General features: G+C 53.9%; 7 protein-coding genes across 7 annotated transcripts; 5 read left to right on the forward strand and 2 right to left on the reverse strand.

Moving 5' to 3' along the window:
- Positions 1 to 1,315: 1,315 nt before the first annotated feature.
- POSPLADRAFT_1128062 (hypothetical protein) lies at positions 1,316 to 3,075 on the forward strand (the record flags this gene model as incomplete). The annotated part of the gene is made up of 3 exons (XM_024483699.1): positions 1,316 to 2,092; positions 2,144 to 2,336; positions 2,396 to 3,075. The coding sequence occupies 3 exons, from the start codon at positions 1,316 to 1,318 to the stop codon at positions 3,073 to 3,075; spliced, it is 1,650 nt and encodes a 549-aa protein (XP_024344810.1).
- A 500-nt stretch (positions 3,076 to 3,575) lies between these two features.
- On the reverse strand, positions 3,576 to 10,529 carry POSPLADRAFT_1177028 (hypothetical protein; the record flags this gene model as incomplete). Its single annotated transcript, XM_024488462.1, has 16 exons — positions 3,576 to 3,998; positions 4,055 to 4,066; positions 4,125 to 4,154; positions 4,209 to 4,283; positions 4,467 to 7,905; positions 7,954 to 8,014; positions 8,072 to 8,119; positions 8,172 to 8,193; positions 8,249 to 8,328; positions 8,387 to 8,564; positions 8,612 to 8,867; positions 8,916 to 9,230; positions 9,289 to 9,534; positions 10,070 to 10,140; positions 10,191 to 10,389; positions 10,443 to 10,529. 16 exons carry the CDS (start codon positions 10,527 to 10,529, stop codon positions 3,877 to 3,879), a joined length of 5,241 nt encoding a protein of 1,746 aa, XP_024344811.1. The 3' UTR covers positions 3,576 to 3,876.
- A 471-nt stretch (positions 10,530 to 11,000) lies between these two features.
- POSPLADRAFT_1129631 (hypothetical protein) lies at positions 11,001 to 13,392 on the forward strand (the record flags this gene model as incomplete). The annotated part of the gene is made up of 6 exons (XM_024483858.1): positions 11,001 to 11,058; positions 11,112 to 11,278; positions 11,327 to 11,555; positions 11,604 to 11,875; positions 11,899 to 12,520; positions 12,578 to 13,392. The coding sequence occupies 6 exons, from the start codon at positions 11,001 to 11,003 to the stop codon at positions 13,390 to 13,392; spliced, it is 2,163 nt and encodes a 720-aa protein (XP_024344812.1).
- A 1,139-nt stretch (positions 13,393 to 14,531) lies between these two features.
- Positions 14,532 to 15,771, forward strand: POSPLADRAFT_1128483 (hypothetical protein; the record flags this gene model as incomplete). Its single annotated transcript, XM_024483742.1, has 5 exons — positions 14,532 to 14,831; positions 14,881 to 14,925; positions 14,991 to 15,126; positions 15,258 to 15,442; positions 15,502 to 15,771. 5 exons carry the CDS (start codon positions 14,532 to 14,534, stop codon positions 15,769 to 15,771), a joined length of 936 nt encoding a protein of 311 aa, XP_024344813.1.
- A 590-nt stretch (positions 15,772 to 16,361) lies between these two features.
- Positions 16,362 to 18,048, forward strand: POSPLADRAFT_1043179 (hypothetical protein; the record flags this gene model as incomplete). Its single annotated transcript, XM_024478242.1, has 6 exons — positions 16,362 to 16,420; positions 16,469 to 16,551; positions 16,607 to 16,722; positions 16,772 to 17,038; positions 17,099 to 17,795; positions 17,867 to 18,048. The coding sequence occupies 6 exons, from the start codon at positions 16,362 to 16,364 to the stop codon at positions 18,046 to 18,048; spliced, it is 1,404 nt and encodes a 467-aa protein (XP_024344814.1).
- Positions 18,049 to 18,978: 930 nt separating this feature from the next.
- On the forward strand, positions 18,979 to 20,147 carry POSPLADRAFT_1043180 (hypothetical protein; the record flags this gene model as incomplete). Its single annotated transcript, XM_024478243.1, has 5 exons — positions 18,979 to 19,269; positions 19,419 to 19,629; positions 19,682 to 19,866; positions 19,919 to 20,006; positions 20,092 to 20,147. The coding sequence occupies 5 exons, from the start codon at positions 18,979 to 18,981 to the stop codon at positions 20,145 to 20,147; spliced, it is 831 nt and encodes a 276-aa protein (XP_024344815.1).
- A 596-nt stretch (positions 20,148 to 20,743) lies between these two features.
- POSPLADRAFT_1128874 (hypothetical protein) lies at positions 20,744 to 22,501 on the reverse strand (the record flags this gene model as incomplete). The annotated part of the gene is given in 4 exon segments (XM_024483787.1): positions 20,744 to 20,772; positions 20,834 to 22,286; positions 22,348 to 22,405; positions 22,425 to 22,501. The coding sequence occupies 4 exon segments, from the start codon at positions 22,499 to 22,501 to the stop codon at positions 20,744 to 20,746; spliced, it is 1,617 nt and encodes a 538-aa protein (XP_024344816.1).
- Positions 22,502 to 22,731: the final 230 nt, after the last annotated feature.

Here is a 22,731-nt window from a genome sequence, read left to right on the forward strand (position 1 = left end):
TCTCTCTTTTCTCTTCTTCTTCAAAACGACTGCCGGCAATCTGTGCGTGCTTTGCGCTTTCCTACAGCCCCGCTGACCCGTCTTTGTCCCGCAATTTTCTGACGACGACGACGACGACGACCGCTCCGCCGATTCGACGATCTCCAACCCCCTTCCCGCTGCAGCTCCGCTTCTCCCACTGCGTCTGTACACGCACACGCCCCCGTTGCAGTCCATGGCCGTTCTCGTCCCGCAGGACTGGCATCCACCTAGAGATCACCCGATGGACTCCGCGCCCGCCTCTCCCGCCGTCGCCATCAACCCCGCCGTCCCTCGTCAGCGATCCTCCCCTGCCAACGACCACCACCCTGGCGCCATGGTCGCCCCGCCCGCTCAGCCGTCTCCACCGCATCCGCAACAGCCGTACCCGTACCCCGTGCAGCAGCAGCAGGCCGGCTGGTCCGCACCCCATTCTCCGCAGCAGTTCTATGGCGGCCCCGCCTTCTACCAAAACCAGCAGCCGTACGCCCTCCACGCCCAGCAGCAGATGCACCCCCAGAACCCCTACTACGACCCCGCCAACGCCCAGTTCGCACAGTGGGCTTATCAGCAGATGATGTTCAACGCCCAGCACGCCGCGCATCAGATCCCCCACATCGGCGCGCAGCGGCCCCGTCAGCAGCAGCCCGGTGCCCAGCCCGGCGCAGCGCCGTCCCCCGACTACTTCGCCATGGGTCAGCAGGGCTTCAACCCCTTCCCCAGCGGCACGCCCCCGCCGCATCCGTCTCAGCTCCCGAACGGCTACGCCCCCGATCACCCGCCTTATCAGGGCTTCCATCCTTACCGTCGCCCACAACGCCAGGGCTCTAGCCCGCAGGACGCCCCCGCCGACTGGCGGCAGCAGCAACCGCAGCAGCAGCAACACGGCACCTTCCAACCTCCCTATGCTCGCTCTGACGCTGCCGGCTCGTCCACGTCCGTCAACTCCGGCTCCAGCCAGTCAGGCCACCACGGCAGCCCACGCCCGCGCACGAACAGCACCCAGGGCAGCACCAGCAGTCATGTCCACGTGAAGTCGACGAGCAGCAGCGGTCACAGCCACGGACGCGGCGCCGCTGCCCCACCCCCTGCCCAACCTGCCGGCTCAAGCAGCGCTCCGTCTCGTCCACACGCCCGCACATCTTCGACGTCCTCGAGCTCCTCACAATCGCCCGCCCCGTCTGCAAGATCCGTACCAGCGCCGCCTGCCGCCTTGCGCAAGCCGTCGCCGCTCTCGCAGGGCACATTCACGGCCACTGAGAAGCGCATGTCGCGCGACGACAGCGACCTGCAGGCGATGCTCGAGCCGATCCCGAATGCGCCCGGCGTACGCAGCGGCGGCCTGAAGGGCCGCCTTCGTCGCGCGCTGTCGCTCGGCGCGGGCGCGACGCTGCACGAAGAGGATGAGGACGACGACGTGCCCCCCAAGAGCGGCGCCCGTACCCCCCAGGTGGCGTCGGGCGCCGGCAGCGTGCTTGCGGACGACACCGAGTCGACGGCGACGGTGCAGAAGAAGAAGTCGCGCTCGCTGTTCAACTCGCGGCTGAACCGCTCGACGGACAACATCTCGCTGTCGTCGACGATGTCGTCCGCGTCGATGGTGATCCGCAAGCTGGGCTCGATCGGGAAGCTCACGCGGCGCAACTCGCTCGCGGGCATCACGTCGCTGTTCAAGGACAAGAAGGACAAGGAGGACGAGGAGGACCGGGGCGGGAAGAAGGGCAAGAAAAAGAAGGGCGAGAAGGGCGCCGCCGTCGACCCCAGCATATCGCATGCGACGGCGGAGCCTGACCGCTCGGACTGGACTGCGAGCGCGGACCTTGCCGGCCTGAGTCCCGCTGCGAGGCTTGCGCGGCAGCACACCCTCAAGAGTAATGCGGAGGCCGCCGCAAAGGCGAAGGCAGAGGCAGAGGCGCGCGCCGCCGCTGCCGCTGCCGCAGCGGCGCAGGAGAACGGATCGGACGCAAATGCAGTGCCGAGCACTTGGGAGAAGAACACCACGACGCGGCAAGGCGAGGCTGCGCCTAACAAGCTCATGTCAAATCGCGCATTCAACGAGAACGGTATGCGGGTCGTCGTCGAGGACGACTCCGACAGCGGGAGTGAGGATGGCCTGGAGGGGCAGCATCCGCATAACTACAGTATGGACGGCTGGGACGACGATGACGACTGGGGCGAGGCGCATGAGGACGAGGATGTGACGATCCGCCAGGACTTTGAGGGCACGACGCTCGACGACGGGGAGATGGAGCCGTGGGCGGTCAACGTGCGGCGGAGCGTCGAGAAGGCGCGCCGGCCAACGAAGGGCATCCTGAAAAGTGAGTCGCCTCCCTCCGGCGTGTCTGGGTCTCATCCGTATTCATCACAGCGCGGCCAGACGGCTCGGCCTACGACCAGGACGCGATCCTGCGCCCGAACCCCGCGTTCACGCGGGTGCGCTCAAATTCGTACGACTCGGCGCCCGCGCATGGCCACGAGCTCGGCCCGCTCGCGCACATGCCGTCGTCCGACCCGGACCACATCGACGGCTTGCACAAGCACGGGCACGGGCACGGGCAGGGGGGCAGCGGCGCGAATGGGCACGCGGCGCCCGCGGGCGGCGCGTTCATTCCCCCGCTCTCCTTCGACGGCAACGGGCTCACACTCGACTCGCCGAAGGACACGTCCGATGCGAGCAGCGTGCACTCCTCGGTGCCTGAGAAGAGCCTCTTCAACCACCCCAACTCGTCGGCGCCCGCGCTATCTACGATGTTCTCGCCGAACCCGCCCACGCTTTCCCAGCGTTCGGCGACGGCTCCCACGAAGCGGCTCGCCTTCGCGTCCAACCTGTCCGTATATGACACTTTCCCCGCCACGGTCTACGATCGGCGAAGCGAGCCGGCGACGTGGAGTCGTTTGACCCCCGCGTTGGCGCAGCGCATAAAGGAAGAGCTCAATTCTTACAAGATGGAGGAAATGGAGGTGCACGCGGCCAGTCGCGTACAGTACGTCCACGCTCTCCGTCGTGCCGCGCTGCTTGTACTGATCTCCCCGCGCAGCACGCAATTCTTCGTCTAGGTCATCCGCATGCTTGGATCTCCGGCGACGCATATTTTTTCCCATCTTTTACTGTTCCGAAAACGCAAAATAACAGCCCTAACACCCATTCACTGAGTCCTTTCCCCTGTTTTCCCCTTCGCACAAAACCCTCATTCGACCCCACCCCTTCCCCTCCCCCACCCATTTGCCCCCCTCCAAGTCGCTTGCACCACTCTATTTGCACATGACAGCTGTTCACGCACTTTTTGGATCAGATTTCGCGGTTTTCGATCTCATCTCAAGTTATAGTATACCCCGTCAATCCCCTCATGTGTAATACTATGACGCATCGTCGTTCCGATCCCTACGTACAGTACGCTGTGCCGTACTTATTTGCCATCTCATTCCTTTTTTGCACTCATATGGACCTTCATGGCGGTGTGCGCATCATAGCTAACTGCGGTATTACGCTTGCTCTCATAATCGTCTTGTTCATCTGGTGCTCTTTTCTCCCTCAGCTCACAATTGCGTAGCTAGCTTACTTGTTCATATGGAATACAAAGTAGACTTGTACGCGACATGAGTAGGTCAGCCCGCAAGATTCCCTCGACGCTACGTGTTTTGCGCCGCAGTGAAGGGGTAAGGCGAACGGCAGACATGGTCCATGCAGATATCGCCATTAACAAATCAGCAATCAACAAGTACAATGCGACTAATCTACAGACGTGTGCGTGAACTAAATGTATAGGCGTATGGTGGAGAGGTGCGCGATGTGAGTGCCAAAATCAAAAGCAGCCGGAACGCGTTCGGACGTGCGCTAATTAAATAACCAACGGGGAATTAGTCCCAAGAAGGGGACGTGCTGTACGAGTGGCTGCGGTTTTCACTGCCGTTCGGTTGCTGCGACGGGCTAGAAGGCGACCATTGCGGAGACGTCGGACTATATGCCGGTGAGGCAGGCGCTACGTAGCATACCATTAGACGTCTGTTGACAAGAATGATGTTATCAACCACTCACAATAGGCAGGAGCTGCGTTGAAGTTGACGAGAATTAGCACTAGGGTTAGCGGAGACTGGAGTGAACTCACAAGCAGGGGAATATGCGGGTGAGGTTGGAGCTAGAGGGGTGGATGACTTAACGTGGTGCGAGTCACAGCGACTAAACAACGTACAATATTTGGGGGATGAGGGAGAGGTAGGAGATGTTGGTGAGTACTTCGGTGACGAAGGTGACATGTGTGCGGGAGCTGAATGAACATGAGTATGTATAGGGGCACAAGTGTGTGATCAAGCTTACAAGCTATATTATCAACAGTGTGGTCGGGGTATCGGTCAGCGATTATTCAGACGAGTAACGAAAGACATACTGGGTGAGTCTGTCACAAATAATGTCAATTAAACGACCATTAATCCATAATAGAGTGACTTACAACGTGGCGACGTCGGGCTGAATGACGGACTCGTTGGTGAGTAGCGTGGTGATGTAGGACTGAAGGATGGAGACTGCGGACTATAGCGAGGCGACGTGGGTGAGAATGATGGAGAAGTCGGAGAGTAGCGTGGACTCGTAGGTGAATACCCAGGTGAGGTGAGATTGAGCGCCGGAGATGTTGGCGAATAAGTAGGCGAAGTGGGCCCACGACCGCGATCATAGAACGGCGAGGTAGCATACGGCGAGGTACCGAAAGGTGAAGTTGCTCCGTTAAACGGCGACGGCGGCACATACGGTGATGTGGGTGAGTAGACATTCGGAGAGCTTGGACTGTACCCAGGAGCAGCAGGTGACATGCCACCAGCGCCCCGAGGGCTTTGCCCAAATCCAAGGTACGAGAAATCGCCTGGTTCGTCACCACCGTTGTTTGCAAGCGGGGTAAATGCTGCGGTTTCCCCCTTGAACGAGACATCCTGGTTCCACATGGGAGAGTTGCTGTCGTATGGTGTCATTGCGACTTGTCCAGGGGTCATTCCGCCTTCGACTTGTGCAGCCAGCATGCTTTGTACAGGAAGACGATGATCAACGATGACATCCTTCAACATGTCGATGTCGAGGGCGACATCGAACGCACCAGTACCCATGGGTGCCATTTGGCCGAAGATGACGTTCTCCGCGATACCATGGCAATCATCTCTTTCGCCGACTGCTGCCGCTTCCATTAGGATCTCGACCGTCTCCTCGAAGGAACTTCTCATCAAGGCTCCAGTGTCAGCCCTGTTGATACCATGCCGAGTAATTGCCATGAGACTTCCGCGGTGCGTCATCAGATCGCAGAGAAGAGCGAGGTGACGGTAATTCACGTATGAACCGTCAAATTCAATGACGCTTCGCAACTCCTTCATGATGGCAGCGCGAGCTGCCTCAATGCCAAGGACGTTGAAGATTTCGACGCAACTATTCGAATAGGTGCGCTTGAAGTTGACGCCTTCGACGCACATTACGGTCTTGAGATTGACACCGTCGGTCTCCAAAACCCACTCCTTCTCCTGGTGGGCCTTGATACTGCCCTCCTCCGTAACAACCACTTTGTCGTGTTCAAGTAAGAAGACGCGCTGGATTCCCGGAACGCCTCGCAAGCTGATGGAGTTCAGCATAGTGTTCTCCAGTTGCCGTAAGAAGATGTCCTCTTCAACCGTCTCCATCCCGTCCTCGTCCTTATCAGCACCGCCAAGCACACGGCAGCGGATGATGAGCTTCTCGGAATTGTCCTCACTCCAGATGACAAAGAGGTCGGTCTTGAAGCTCTCCGCAATGCGACCGGCAACGTATGACATCGTGAGTTTGCGGTCGATCATCTTCGCGCGGTCAAGTTCCAGACGCAGCAGCCAGGGAGACTGCAAGTGAAGCTTTTGCTCAACTTCGTCATCGGGAATGGCGAAGAATGATTCGACAAAGATGCTGTCCTCCTCGATGATTGTGGAGGTTGGCTCTGGATCGTACCAGATTTCGACGGCGGCCGTAACAGTGCGAAGGGAGGTATACGCGAGTTCCTGTTGCACACTATTCGCGAGGATCTTGTCCTTGGCTATCTCCGGCTCGAGGTAAACGGATAGCGACGGTGTTTTGATGTTGGTCGCGACGTTGATGATTTCTTTCAAACGAGGGACACCGAGGGTGACGTTCTTACTAGACACGCCGGCGTAGTGGAACGTGTTCAGCGTCATTTGCGTAGCAGGTTCTCCGATCGACTGAGCAGCCAGCGTGCCGCACATTTCACCTGGGTGAGCAAGTGACTGGTTAAACTTGGCCTCGATTTCACCCAAGACCCACTCAAACGCTTCGCGGTTCAAGTGATATTTCTCGAGAACTCGACGAGCAGCGAAGGTCGCTCGTAAATGGATGCGGAACATCAACGTCGCGTTTTCCTGAGCTTCATGGGATATAGGAGTGTCGCCACGAACTACGATCAACCGATTCGCCAGCTCGCGTACAGCGGCGATGATGTATGCTGGCTCTAGATCGCTTGGCTTTCGTCGATCGATATGGAAGATCTGGACGGCGTTTTGTACGATGCGCTGCAGGTTGACCGGAAGGTAATGGGGATGGGTTGGGTCCTGGCGACGGAATATGAACTCGCGGAGTAGGCGCCTGTCTTCCATGAGTTGCGTATACTCTTCATCCAACTTGGCCTGAAGATCGAGAGAGCTGTCATCTAGCCCAACTTGAAGCACTCCAGGTAAGAAGCCCCCGCTGGGGTCGGTCACGTCGACGCGATAGTTGTGCTCAAACTCCCGGTTGTTCAGAGCAAATGTCTCGACGTTCTGGCGCTCAATGAACGCACCATCCATGCCGTCTTCACCGTAGACGAATTGAACAAGATCTCCTAGGGAGTTCCTGACAGTGCCGTCGTAGCAGACCATGACGTCTTCCAGCGCCTTCACAAGACGTCGCTGGATGTAGCCAGTCTCGGCAGTCTTGACCGCCGTATCGATGAGTCCTTCTCGTCCGGCCATAGCGTGGAAGAAAAACTCCTGCGGCGTGAGGCCACGAAGGTACGAGTTCTCGACGAAACCGCGGGACTCGGGGCTGAAGTCATCCTTCGTAAAATGTGGCAACGTACGATGACGGAACCCAAAGGGAATCCGACGACCCTCGACGATCTGTTGGCCGACACAGACGGACATCTGGGAGATGTTAATGAAGGAACCCTTCGAACCAGCAACGACCATTTGCTTGACATTGTTGTCCTCCTTCAAGTTCTTTTGTGCATACTGCCCGTTCTGATCACGCGCCAGGTTGAGCTCCCGTTCGACGCGACTCTCGAACGACTCTCGGATCGTCATACCGGGGGCAGCCTTTAGACGATCGTGGGCCGCGTCGTCAACAGCTTGCACGACATTCACTTTACGGATGGCAATCTGCTCCTTGATATGTTCCATCGTCTTTCGGTCTGCGATTGTGTCGCCGATACCGATACTGAAGCCGTTGTGAAAAAGCCAGTAGTTGACGACTTGTTGGAGACCCGTAAAGAGTGTCCGTGTTGCCTCCGGACCCTTCTCACGGAAGACGATGTGGACGAGTCCGCCCTGAGAAGCACCGACCGTCTTCTTCTCCACCGTACCGAAGATGATCTCGCCATTTTCAATATTCATACCATCATCGAAGACCGGGTTTGGTGTCTTCGGATCGGGAGAACGGAAGATGTTGATTCCACGAGGAATGCACATGCTCAGGATCTGCTTTCCGGTCCACAGTGGCTTCGGTTTTATGATCGCAGGAGTCGGGATAGAACCGTCCCAGTCGGGAACCCACAATAGGATGTTCTGCACCTGCGTCCAGTCGAGGAAGGAGTCGCGCAGAGTAAACTTGCGGATACCACAAAGGGTATCTTGTACGATGCCCATGACCGGCCTGTTGCCTTGTGGTGTGATGATCTAATACTATGTCAATGAGGCCTCGAGCTAAGACGCAAATATATTCACCTGGCGCGGCACCCACGCTATCTGGCTCAGCTCTGCACGCGTTTCTTCACTCTGTGGTACACTGGGAGTAGTACAAATGTCAAGCCAACATCAATGCAGCTGAAGATAGCAGACATACTGCATGTTCATCTCGTCGCCATCGAAATCGGCGTTATACGGAGGTGTGCTAAGAGGCGGTTAGGTGATTTCAAACGTAAGTTGTGTATATGTAGACATACACAGAAAGGTTGAGCCGAAAAGCTAAAACAAAAAGGTTGTGAAACGCTTTCACTTTATATTATGATGAAAGACTTACTGGAATAAGGCATGAGCTTGACACGATGGCTCATCATACTCATCTTGTGGAGACTAGGCTGCCGATTGAAGAGCACGAAACTATGTATGCTGGGCTCAGCGAGACGCGGAGAAGAGTGCTCTATATATAAATACTTACTCGCCGTCCTTTAGATGCCGTTCAACGATCCATCCATACTGCAGGAATGCGTCGGTCCGCTTGTTATATCTGAGATCGATGCGCTCGCCCGTATCCCGTACTACGTAACGAGCACCAGGATAGGTCGTCGGACCATTCCGGACAAGCTCTTGCAAATATGCAATGTTGTAGGGAGTAACTGTAAATGGCAGGGTGTCAGCAATGAGGGTTTATGCCAGTAGCAACTAGCCTTGCCTCGTTCGGGGAATGTCAAATTCATAGCGATGCTCTTTGGTACTCCGACCTCATCGAGCTCCAGGTTCGGGTCACCCGTAATGACCGTTCGTGCCGAGAAGTCAACACGCTTGCCCATCAGGTTACCACGCAGACGACCCTCTTTGCCCTTCAAACGGGCACGAATGGCTTTGACCGGACGTCCAGACTTCTGGAGCGCTTGCGGAATACCGGCGATGTCATTGTCCATGTAAGTCGCAACATGAAACTACAAGCGTGATAAGCGCATGTAAGGACCGCGGTGAAACATACACACCTGTAGCAGCTGTTCGAACTCGGTGATGACGTGAGCGGGAGCACCCTCCTGCTCACAGCGGCGAACGTTCGCGGAAGCCTTGATGATATCACCCAGCTTGTATGTCAAATCGTCCTCACTGCGCATGGTTCCGCCGTCTACCGCGATACTTGGTCGGACAGGTGGAGGAGGGACAGGCATAACCGTCAAAATCATCCACTCAGGTCGCGCATATTCGTCCGATAGACCAAGCATGTGCAAATCGACGTCGGAGATTTTCTTGAGCGCCGTGTACACCTCATGCGGTGGGAAAAGCCGCTTGTCCGGTTGCAGCGACTTTACCTCCTACGACGACATCAGTACAAAGATACGATCGAGATCTGGAGCCACAAACCTCATCTTCGTCTTTCGATCGTTTGTATTGAACGAAAAGCTTCAACCCCTCCTTCCGAATTAACGGCTGGGCGGCACCACAACCTCCATGGCCCTTCTTGGGCTCCTCGTTCTCCATGCCATCAGCGTCTTCCTTCGGCTCGTCGCTTTCGCAGATCATCTTGCCTTTACAATAGCCCCAGACCATTTGCATTCGTGCCTTTGGGTCGCGAACATGCCTGATCTTGTCCGCAAACGTTGTATCGGACTTACGTATAAAGTTTATAGGGCAAATATTGATAACGAGGTATCGGAATCAACGTTCGAGAAGATATGCGGGTCAAGACGTCAGCGCACGATTCTATCTGAGGCACAGCCCGTGGGCCATACACGACTTGCCACAAGATAACAATCAATGTAGAATCAGGGGGCTACCAGTATCGAGTCTCTAAGTGCAAGTGCAGGCCAGAAACGTGCCACTCTCTCTGCGTCACAGCGAGGGCCGTTTGACCGTCCATCTCAGCGCAGCTCATGCGAGTCTACGTCTGACACTTTTCGCACTCCTCGCTCAGCCCCCCATTTCACCACGCAACCACGTGTCCAACCAGCACCAGGCGTTGCAATAGACCGTGCGGCGATCAAGCGACCGAAAACGCGCACAGTCCACACCCGGGTAGAAGAACGCCTCGATTGTCGAGGACAGACGCAGAGCGGGCTTGGGGTTCTCCATGGATGTGGAGAGAGCCCCCAGAAAATTTGGGTGGTGGGGTGCGAAACGAGTAGAGGAAAGGGACAAAACTCACGCTGCTGACTTTCAATCTCCCGCAGTTTACACATATACATTCCAAAATCTTCTTCACTTTGACAATGAAACCTGACAGAGGCGTGAGACGGTGGCTAAGCGCCATATACCATGAGGCGCACCTGGGTGGAACACGGGCCTCGCAAGCTCAATGTGTCCAAAGTGACCTGGACACTCCGACATGCCCTCTCCGCATGTCTGGCATTTGAAGTTGCGGTCTATTGTGCCCATTCGAGGATCCATCAAGCCGCCGACCTTAGGCTTGTGCGTTGTTTCATCCATAACCTCAGCAAATTCGATTTTTGCAACCGAGTATGCTTTCTGTCGAAACTGTCAACCAGCAGCGCATAGGGTGCCACATGGGCTAGACTTACGATCTCCTCAGGCGCAAGGATACCAAATTGGACCTCCTTCACCTTGCGGATCGGGGCCGCCGAGTATGCGAACTGGTGACCAAGCATAGCTGTGTAGACAAGAACAAGACAGAGCGGCGACAGAGATTGTAACTAAACGAGATATGCTAGAAAGTCCACGTTCCACGATGTTACGTGCGTTTTTGAGGGTATTCGAAAGGAGTGGATGCCACTCAGGAGGTTTCAAGCAATTTTGTTGCAGGCGCGCTAGCTAAGTGCAGGGCGAAACCGTTGGTTCCCAGGTCTAAAAAAGTAGCACAGAGCAGATCTATCAACTGGAGATAGTCGCCAGAAGAGACGAGGAGCGCCTGAGGAGAGGCAGGAGGAGGACGACGGTGGGGATGGAGGTGGTTGCTGAACAACCCACGATGGGTCACAAACGGCGGGGCCGCGCTTTGTCACACTCAGCCACGCGGGCATGCGCGGACCTCGGTCACGCCTGCGTCACACACGCGCAGCGTTGGGCGCTCTCGGCTTACAGTGCGCGTAACTCACTCTCCTCCTTCCCCATCGCTAGTCATGACTTCCTACCTCAGCTCTCTTATATGGGGCACGTCCCAAGTCGACGACGCTGTCGGTGAGTATCCATAATATGCTGAACAGCCTGCGCCGTCTGATCCACTAGTACAGACAAGGCAACCTCGGAGTTGCTACCAGCAGGTATGGAGGACATTGCCCTCAACCTCGAAATTAGCGACCAGATTCGCTCGAAATCTGTCTCGCCTAAGGATGCTATGCGTGCCCTGAAGCGCCGCCTGAACCACAAGAATCCAAATGTGCAGCTGCTAGCACTAGGTGTATGTATATCCGCCTTATGTTCGAATGTCAACTTACGCCGTCTTCAGTTGACAGACACATGTATCAAGAACGGAGGAGATCCTTTTCTGGTAGAGATTGCATCCAGAGATTTCATGGACAACCTGGTCTCAATCCTGAAGATTCCCGCGTTGAATCTTGATGTCAAGAATATGATCCTGAGACTTGTTCAGAACTGGGCCCTCGCGTTCGACGGAAGACCAGGTCTCAGCTACGTCGGCGAGGTGTACCGAACCTTGCAGCGCGAAGGCATGCTGCGTGTTGATTTGTAACGTGGCCCATCTAATATAGCACTATCACATGCAGGCTTCACCTTCCCACCCCGAGACCCTGCGGCAACGAGCTCGGCAATGGTCGATACGCAGACTGCTCCAGAATGGATTGATTCGGATGTTTGCTTGCGGTGCCGGACGCCATTCACCTTCACCAACCGCAAGCATCACTGTCGGAACTGCGGTCAGGTCTTCGATCAACAATGTTCTTCGAAGAGTATGCCACTGCCACACTTTGGTATAACTCAGGAGGTCAGAGTATGCGATAGTTGCTACAACAAGCTCAACAAGAAAACCAATAAGTACGTTCTTCTCGTCGCTGGGCTAAGCACTATCTGATCCATCCTAACCCCCGCAGGATACACCGCTCATCTCAAAGCGTCTCTACCTCCCGTCACCGCTCCGCGCGTGATCTCGCTGATGCTGAACTACAACGTGCGATTCAGCTATCGTTGGAAGAGATTGGAGCGGCGAGTGGGCGACGACCCGGCTATGTTCCCGCTCCATCGTCGTGGCAAACGTCCGAGCCTCCCCTGGTGGACCGGCGGACATATCCATATCCGCCTGCTCGAGATGAGGAAGAGGCAGACCCTGACCTTAAAGCGGCTATTGAAGCTAGTCTACGAGAAGCCAATGCACCCAAGCCGAGTGCCCCCGTCAGCTTCGAGACGCCGTCCTCAGAGCAGCCTTATGGGCAAGGATATGGTTTTCCACAATCATACCCACCCTCTGCTGCGACTCCGAAGCCACGGGCTCCTCCTATGCCGAACTACGATCTAGGCCCAATGGAAGCCGACGCTATCATGACTTTCAATCAAACTGTGGAACAGGTACAGGCTCAGGGCGTGACGGACTTGTCCAGGTACCCTGCGGTGACCGAGCTGTACGATAAAGCGAACGCACTTCGACCCAAACTCGCGATGAGTCTTAGCGACTCCGGACGGAAAGAACGTGAGTGCATCTTAGTCGTCTTACTGATTCAGACAGTAACTCATTCACTTCCCTCAGAGATACTGCAAGACATGCACGAGAAATTGTCTCAAGCTGTGAAATTGTATGATAACCTCCTTACAGAACAAGTGTCACGACCGGCATGGAGGGCGCCATCCACAGCGCCATCCACGAGTTACCAGGCACCTGCTAATCCTGGCTATGCCCCTCAGTATCAGCAAACGAACGGTTATTATGGCCAATGGGTACCTGATTCTCGGACACCGCAACCGATGTCCCCCCGCGCACAACCCCAGGTGCAGACCGTGGAACCCTCATACTTCGCTGCAACGCCGCGCCCGCACGCTCCGAATGGCGCATATATAACGTCTCCTATTTCTGAGCCATATCCACAGCAGTCGTTCCAGCACCAGCAGCCAATACCGGCGCAAGTATCAGATCATTCACAGTCATACCCACAGTATCCACGAGACAGTACACAGCAGGTCGCCGCACCTCCCCCGGTGTCTATTCCGCAATACAGTGCCCCTACGCCAGTACCGCAACGATCGTACCCTCCCGTCACAATTTCTCCGCCCCAAGAACCCTTGCATCCTCCTGTCCAGGCCTCTGTGCCTCAGCCACAGGCTCCTCGACCGGCCCCGGAGGCGTCTCAGCAGCCTTACGCACCTCCTTCCATGGCGAACGGCTACGTTCCGCGGCATAATACTATGTCGCATGCACCACAACAGCTTCATCAACTCCAGCAACTTGCTGCGCCGCAGCTTCCCGCTTTCCCTACTGTGCCCACTGCCTCACCCCAGATGTATTCTGCATACGGGTCACCGCCTGTGGAACCAGAAAGGAAGGAGGCGTTACTGATCGACTTATAAACGGGACTTATATGTTGTATTATGTTGCTCAACGATGCGCTGTATGCGAATGTACGTGCCTAGGATAATGGATATGCAGTACTAATAGACACGACCGTTGTGCTGATGTCTTGGTATAGTTTGTTTTTTTCACTCGGTCCGTCGCATGGACCCGAGGCCTGAAGTTGAAGAGTCGTCGAATAATCACGAATATGGTCAGTTCGATCATGATCGAGATCCACGATGAAAGAGCGAGGTAGAGATAATGCCGTAAGGTAATCCCGACTTCGAACCAAGGCGAATGCATGGTGATCCAGTGTTATATGACATTCTAACACAGCCTGCGGCCGTTCGCCGACATATCTCCCCTCTCGCCGACTCAGTGATACCTTCATGAACGGATGGCACCCTGTCCTCCCAGCAGCGCATCGTTTAAGAGCCGCGGGCACTGCCCTGATAGGTTTAAAATTAGGTTCATTTGACATTCTGCTTATATCAGATACGAAAAAGATACGGACATACAGGGAATTACTTTTATAAAATGCTCTCGCATTCGGCATCATATCCTAGGCAGACCGATTCCGTAGACTGGTAACATGTGTATTGTGGTCAACGCCGTGAGGCCGCGGACCACTGATTGATTCTCGTAATCGTAGAAGCCACAATTGCTCGGAACAGAAGATTTACTCGTAATAGTGCCGCACAAGCCTTCTCTCCAAGCTCAAACTGCTATTTGCTCATGTCAGATAAGTGCATCTCCGTCTGGGTTGTGACCTACATCTGTCTTCAGCGCAATGCATCAAAGATGTTATGTTACTGAAAGCCTCGCTCACGATTATCAGGCGTTGTCGAGAGACCATTGGTACTTTCTCCAGTGGAGTCCGACTCGAGCATCTTGTACAAATGTTCATACAACGAATCTACCGCAACAGACCGCAGTAAGTACTCCTGGTGCCGGCGCTCCGCACCTGCTTCAGCCATATCAGGCTTCACACGCGGATCCTTTATGCTTATCTGTGCAAGTCGATCCTTGTCCATGCGTTGCTTGCCATGGTCAGCGCTGACCACCGGACCACAGAAGCTAATAAGATGAGGTTCTCCTATATCTACTCTCCTGCATCAGCGTGGTGTAGCTTTAGACACCCTTCGACTTCAGTACAATGTCCACTTTCCCGATTGCTGAGGCGCAACTCGTGGCCCTCTTCATGCAAAGTGTCACCTATGGCATCCATGCAGTGGCGTTCTCTGTATGCATCTGGAAGCTCATTGACAAGCTCAGGAGTGGTAAAGGCCATGTAAATTGGCCTTGGATATTTGTGGCCGTGGCACTCTTCACGATCGGAACAGTCGACGTCTCGTTCAACCTCTACCATAACCTGTCTGCCTTCATTTTCTACAAAGGGCCTGGCGGTGCTGAAGAAGAATTTATGGCATTTTCATCCTGGATCAATGTCATGAGGGTTGGTCCTCTGTTCTTCAATTTGGACATACTGACTCATGATCTTTCAGAGTGTTTGGTATAACTTGGGCATCGTCATCTCTGATGCCGCCTTGGTGGGCAAATCTCTTCAACCGGTCTCTTGAGAAGGTACTGCCTGCTGACGTTACTCTGAACTTAGATGTATCGGTGCTGGATCATCTGTAATCGCCGGTGGTTCATCATGATACCATCTATCATTTTGTGGTGCACTACCTTTGCATCCATCGTGGTGTATATGTATTACATGGGCGTAACCGAGGTAGATTCCACCATAGGTGATGAGAGAAAACTCGATCCCTTGGTGATCGCAATCTACACCACGACGTTGGCTAACAATGGTCTCTGTACAGGCGAGTAGCTGGCTTCTCCGCGTATTTTACCTACATTGATTATTACGGACTCCTAGGCATAATTGTACATCATATCTGGCAAGTCAGCAGGCACACTTCAGAGTTTTTCACTACGGGGAACAGGCTCGCACGCGCAAATAGGATATTCGTCGAATCCGCGCTCCTATATACAGTGTCCGTCTTGATTACTTTCATAGCGACGCTTGCAGGGAGCAATTCACTCTACGGCTTATCCGATGTTGTAAGTTATTCTTAAGAACTGACCTTTGCGTGGGCCGTGGCTTACATGTTATACTTCAGACTTTGGAACTTTCCGGTATCGTTTTCGACCTCATCATCATCCGCATTAGCGGAGGAACGGCTACAGAACAGACATATGCATTTACGCAGTCCTCAGAACGACCTGCCGCACTGCGTATTATCGCAAATGGTGCTGCCGCGGACGACTTGACTCAATACTCGCGCTCTGCAGCAAGATGGAAGAATAGGGGTACGCCTGCGGGTCTCATGGAAGAAGTGGAGCTGGAAAAGATGCCACATAGTCTATCGCGAGCAGGGAGTGATGTATAACTTTCACGATTTGCGAGAACGTTGCACCATAATAGTACCCCAGCATGCTAGTGTACGATAGTTGTGTCGCTTGTAGAATGGTCAATTTGGCCGCGCCTGCATATTGAACATGATCGAAAATCTCGTTTTCATTCAATACTAAAACATTCGAACTTGCGCGTTCGCGCCGCGTTCGCGCCGCGCGAGGCCCGGACGCCCGCTACTCTTCGCGAGGCGTCCCTTTCTGTCTGCCCGAAAACTGTAGGGCTTTGACACTGAGAGATCCGCACTTCCATGTGCGCTTCCGTACGAGGGCGCGGAGCCCGCTATTAGGAGCCTTTCGTGGCTCGGTCGCACTCTACATGTACCTACGTTGTATGGAGTATAAATCCCGAATTAAAAATAAATGAATAAATAATACAAAAGAACTTGCGCGTTCAACGTTGAGAGGAGACGCCCGATGCACGTACACAGAGATACATAAGGCCAAAGAAGCGCACACAGCCCTTTCATCACCTCAGCGAGTTCGATTATGCATCGTGCATTTCAAAGGGTGGCACATTCACGATTCGACTGCTCATTTACTAACTGGATCGTGCCGCGTTCAAATGATGGCTGAGGAGGAGTTTCTTGTCACCCGCAGGCCCAGGCGGAGTACCGCGGGGAACAGGTCAGCATAGGTGAACTCCCTGATAGGCAGTATGCTCAGTGTGGGCAGGATGGAGGCAGCATTGGCAGAGTTTCAGGCTGAGGATGTGGGCGAAGAGCAGGAGGACGATGTGGACTTTATCCTTGAGAAAGGTTAGCACTTCCGCTCTATAGATGTGCATTCGGTCATGACTTCGCGCAAGCATAGACGAAGAAGATGCATTCGGGTCGGATTTCGAAAGCACGGACGAGGAAGCTGTGCAAGCCGACATAGATGCTGCTGCCGAGCGCATCATACACGAGGAAGAGCGCACGGTCCGGAAGGTACACGATGAGCAAATTTCCCATTCCGAGCGACCCTGATCGTTCCCAGTCAGCCCGCTCAAAGCTCGACAAAGTGACAGCTGCAGCCCATGCACGTCAGAAAGCGACGTTCAATCCTCAGGATCGACCTTCTGAATCACGCGAGAGAGTGCCGTCAAGTGAGGCGAAGGTCAAGCGGCGCGTATCGCTTGGAGTTGTGGTCGATGCGGAGACGGGCGAGGTGGTGGAGCGGGCGAAACGTCAGAGCAGTCGACGGCACACGATGATGAACACGTCTGCCACCGTGAGTCGTCTGAAGGACGAGCAGGAGAAGAAGGTAACCATTCGCTGCGAACATTGGCATCGAGTCTTCACTAACGTGGTTGCAATGCTCCAGTCAGCCCTTCCGAAGAAGGTGAAAACGAAGGTACGCGCGCCGACGCAGACTGAGCTCATTGCTCGTGCGCTAGACATGGAAGAAGGCAACATAAGTGAACATCGTAACTACCTTACGCTTGAAGAGGAGAAGCGCAAGCAGGCCCGTCTGGTGCGCACGACTGTCCAGGGACAGCGCCTGCGGTGGGTCAGCAAATGCGAGGAGGTCAAGATCAAGGTGGAACCACCGCCTCCTCCGCCTCCGCCGGCCCCGCCACAAACAGCTCCCTATGGGAATACGTACCCCCGGGCTTCTAGCCCATACACGTACACGCCAACAGCCACCTCCACGTCCTATTTCCACCCATCTTCATACGCCTATGCCTATCCCTCGTACGCACCTTCGTCAACCGCACCATCGTATTCGTATGCTGCGTATCCTTACCAGGGATACGCACAGCCAAGCGCCTCAATACCTCCTCCCGCTTCCTCCTCACTGCCTTCTTCTGCCGCTCGGATGCCTGCTCCACCGGTCCCTGCGTCTCCAGCTGCGCCCCTCGAGCGCACAGAGAAGGTCACAAAGAACTACATCATTCACGAGCTTGATCAGTCGGACGGCACGCCAAAGCCAACATGGCATCGTACTATGCGTGCAATGTTCGGCGACCACGTCAAGTGGGAAGAACTCAGAGTCTATACGTCGAAGGGACGACCGTTAGGTATAATGCGCCTCTGCGCTGAGCCTCTATGTATGTCCCTGGATGTATGACTGACAAGACCTTCTCCGCAGCCCGACCGATACAAACATGCCCGATTACTGGAAAGGCGGCGCCATATCGTGATCCACGTACAGGGGCGCCTTTTGCCGACTCGGAGGCTTATAGGACGTTGTCGCACCTATTGGAGCACGAATATGTCTGGAGTGATAGTCTAGGATGCTACATCGGCAGACAAGGAGATGATGTCATTTAGGGCTCCCTATGCATTAGTCCTTCGCCTGCATTCCAACATAAGTGGCGAATGCGGCGACAAGGCGCTTCCCGTGGAACCCGGGATACGTCGCATGATGACGAAAGGTTCACAGTCTTATCAATGTCTTTGGTTTACACCTCCGAGACATAGTCAGGTACGCTCCCCAAGAAGTACCACTCTATGGTGTCCGAGTGCAAATTGGATCGTTATACAATTTTGCGGATGTGGGTCGCGACTTCTCACCATGTGGTCTGCGTGTAAACCCATCCGATCCCAGCACAAACATTGCATGCTGTTCGGTCATTAGGGCCCATGTTGCATGCGTGAAGCGCGTGGATTGTGGTCAATCAGGCACAGCTCAATACCACAAGATGATCTTGAAACATAGCGCAAGGCACGATCAAGAGGCATGAAAGGCCTGCCGATAGTGGTTTCTTGTAAGTCAATCATTCGGGCGCAATTCATTTTTCACTTTCGAGTTCGGCTATCCTCCGCTGCAGACTGTCTCTGTCTCTATTGTCACAGAGCGAACTTGTCGGCGCTCATTCCGGTCAGATTCCCGCAACTATGGGCAAGGGCTCTGGCCGCTTCCGTATTCCCAGCAAGTCTTACGCATCAGCTCACTAGCTGAAAGTAGAGGTGGATGCCTTTTGCGTAAGCCTTTTCCCCTTACGGACGAATCCATGAATCTGCTTCGGAAAGAAGGGCATGCATCTAGGACATCCTGTGCAACCGCTTACCACACGAACCATTTTCAGTGCTATGGGATAGTCATCGGAGTTCACACCCGATTCCATTGCTATCTGCAACTGACATTCCTTGTTTATTGGCTGTGCATGTCCCAGAACCACAACTACAACTACTAGGTTATAAAATCGGACGCAATGACTCGATATGCACTCACAAGTAATCGCTCGAGCCAGTTTCAAGATGTCTGCTTTCCCAACTTCCGAGGCACAACTCGTCGCCCTGTTCATGCAAAGCGTTACATACGGCATTCATGTCGTAATTTTCGCCATCTGCATGTGGAAACTCGTCGAGAAGTTAAAGGGCAAACGAGGCTCGGTCAACTGGCCCTGGGCATTCGTCGCAATTGCCCTCTTCGTAAACGGAACGGTCGACGTGTCTTTCAATCTATACCACAACCTATTGGCGTTTACCCTACGTGATGGCACCGTGGAAGGCTTCGGTGAGCTCGCATCATGGATCAGCGTCATCAGAGTAAGTATTCTCTATTGAGAATCTACTTATGCTGACTCAGCGCGGCATCTCAGAACGTCTGGTTCAGCTTGGGAATAATGATATCCGATGCCGCCTTGGTGAGGCTGAAAGTGACGGTCGGAAGCTACTTAACTCACATCATTGCACAGATGTACCGTGCCTGGATCATTTGCGATCGCCAGTGGGCCACCATATTGCCCACCATCGTCCTTTGGTGCACGACAGTCGCGACTATGATAGCATACCTGTACCGCATGACCGTAACAGAAGAGGCAACGGTCACAGGCGAGGAGAAAAGGATGGCTCCTATGCTCGTCGTCATCTACTCGACTACGCTCACCAATAACTTCATCTGCACGGGTACGCCACCCCACATGACCGTGCCTGAAAGTTGGTACTAATATACCCACAGGGATGATTGTGCGTCGTATCTGGCAAGTCAGCAAGCGGAGTGCGCAATTTTTCGTGTCGGGAAATAGCCTGTCTCGCACCAACAGGATCTTTGTCGAATCTGCGCTTCTCTATACTACCACCATGGTGGTGCTCTTCATAACAATCCTTGTCGGTAACAACGCATTGTATGGTGTATCTGATGTCGTACGTCGAATACAACTAACTACGTCAGCCACTGTAGCTGATGAGTTTTCAGAGCTTGGAGCTTGCTGGCATTGCTTTTGACCTCATCATCATTCGCATCAGCAGGGGCACCGCAACAGAGCTTACGGAGGAGTTTGTAGGCTCGTGCGAAGGTCCCGTCGCTATACATGTCACGACGAGTCGAGCCGCTATGGACGATCAAACTATCAGAGGACCTTCAGGTAGGGCAAAAAGGCAAAAAAATACTCTTACTGGCCGTGCACCTTGTGAAGAAGTGGTAGTAGAGAAAATGCCACATGATTTGGTGCGGCCGGAAAGCGTCCCTGTCACGGTATAGTCATGATCCGTCTACCGCATTGTAAGTTGAACTGTTTCATGTGCGACAAATTGTTCTGATTCGTACGTGGTTCCAGGTAGATAGTAGTTGAACGGTGTATATTGTCAGTGGTCTTCTTGACAAATGTCTTGTATGACGTAAACAAATGGTGTATCCCACAAATTCTACAGCAATGTAATCCAAGGTGTTTCTGGTCTCTGTTGTTCGCCTGTGTCGCGATCGTATCAGTGGCGGCCCATGACATAATTGCTACTGACACGGTGTATACGAGTCGTCGTCGCTATGTCAGTGGGGCTCATCTACGGCGTTGGAATCAGAGGTCGTTGTCTGTGCTGCATTTGCGGCGAAAATTTGGGTCTAACGCAGTGATACCCAGGTCACAATGGGATCCAAAAACCGGAAAACAGTGGACACCGGTGCGCTATATACTACCGCCTGGCTACAAGTCACAAAGCTTTCGCCTTACGTTTTCAGCCATCTGGACCTCAGCAATTACACGGTATGCTGCTGTTCGACTCGTTATTTGTGATGGCGACTCTATCAAGGCATTAAACGGTTTGGCATCGCCGCTGCCCAAAAGAGTATTTGCATCAATACGAAATGATATTTACATTCGATGATGAAACTCACACCATTTCTTTGGCCAGAAATACGGTGAGGGAACACCATCCTGGCATATATCTGGCAATGGTAGTGCGATTGGACCATCTTCGATAAGCCGTACCACTTCCACATGGGATTTGATATTCTCTAGGTCCTCTGAATACTCTTCAGAAACTATGCTTCGACTTTCGTGAAATTCGAGTTCCTCCAGAGGGCAGCCCAAACGCACTCGAGACCTCGCAAGTTTGAGTATCCCGAAGAGATTATCTGGCCGCGATAGTATAACTTTCGTAAGCTTCGGCCAATAGGTAGGGTTGTTTCCGAGGCTTTCTGTCATGGTACTAGTAGTGAAGTCGACGATCCCGAGGTGTAGTGTCTCCACCCATGGAGTGTGTTTGATGACCGCCTCGTTCAGCTCGTACCAGTTGTAAGAATATGCTATCCAAATATCTTTCAACTGAAAATGTGACAGTAGAGCCACGATCCATTGGATCATTCCTCCCGAGTCGTCTTTATATTTAAAGCGCAGCGCTTTCGAGGGGCCAGCTGCGATCACCGAGTCGTCAGAAATGTACAAAGACTTTGCGTCATTCCGCGTCAGAGGGACTAGCCATTGAAGATCGGGCACTTCGCAGTACTCGAAGTTGACCGCCAAGCGCGCAGGAAGACCGACGTGCGAGAAGAACCCGGATGCAATGTTCCTGTCTGGCCAATAAATCCCGAGACGGCGAAGATGCTTGAGGGTCACGGCAGGGATATCTTCACGAGGGTCGAATGTCTCCTTAGCACTGATTGCCCATAGGCCCAGGTCCTCTAGTCTTGGCGCAATCGACAAGATGCGAAACAAGTCTACGATGTGTAGCTGATTGTTGGCGAGGAAAAGGTGCGTGAGATTGGTGAGGGTGCCAGGCAGGTGCCAATCCACCGAGCGTAGGGCAAGCGCTTTGAGGTTAGAAACATCGCCTTGAAGCAGGCAGTACCATGCCGCCAAGGCGTGGAGTCCTTGAGCGTAGGACGTAGGTAGGACCAAATCGCACTCTGTATACGAGGCGAGCGACTGAACATGCTGTCCATCAGTGCGCCATAGCTGCTGCACGTCGAGATTCTTATTTTTAATGTTGAGCACTTTCAACGGCGCGCCTTGCGAGCGGAGACGATACTCGCCGATGGCATCAGGATGAGAGGAGTCGTAGAGGGTTGTCCAAAGAGTGGGTGTGCCCAATGCCACATCGCGCCACCAGCGACACACATGCGTCAGTGGAAGCAGCGCATCAGTATCCTTGAAGTCGAAGAAGGAGTCCCAGACTAGGTAGTACTTGAGGCTGCAGCCGTGGGCCACACGGGGAGTCAACGATGGTGGTACTTGGTGGAAGATTTTGCTGAGAATCTCGACAGGAAGACGATTGACAGGGCGCTGTGCATTAATGGACATTCGAACGTCCGAGAGGGTATGAGAAAGCTCATCCTCGATGCACTTGAGCTGGGAGCAAGTTCTAATCAGTTCAAGTTATTCAATTTGGTTGATTGCTACAAAATCTTACATCGGCGAGACTGTGTGAATCAAGCATTTGGCAGGTCAGCTCGCCCTTTCGAGATATACTGTGAACACGCTACTGACCTCCATTCTCTGCAGGAGTTACTCAGCTTCTCCAGCAGCAACGATGCCTCAGAGCAAGTGAAGCGGATGTCCGCCATGTTGATGAAACAATACGACAGCTGACTCCATTGTTGAATTCCATGTGTGCGTAAGCAGACTTGATTCCGAGCTCCGCAGAAACTCCGCTTGCGCACAAATATTCTCGGGTAGGTCTATCGATATGGACTTAGCTGGAGGTGAAGGTGACTTTGAGTTGCCGGAGTTTCACGCTTGGTCGCACAGTGTACACATGCTACCCGAACAGATTGCGGCGCCACAGCATAGTCCA

Source organism: Postia placenta (genome assembly GCF_002117355.1).
Source record: "Postia placenta MAD-698-R-SB12 unplaced genomic scaffold POSPLAscaffold_1, whole genome shotgun sequence".
In the NCBI taxonomy this organism is placed as follows: domain Eukaryota; kingdom Fungi; phylum Basidiomycota; class Agaricomycetes; order Polyporales; family Adustoporiaceae; genus Rhodonia; species Rhodonia placenta.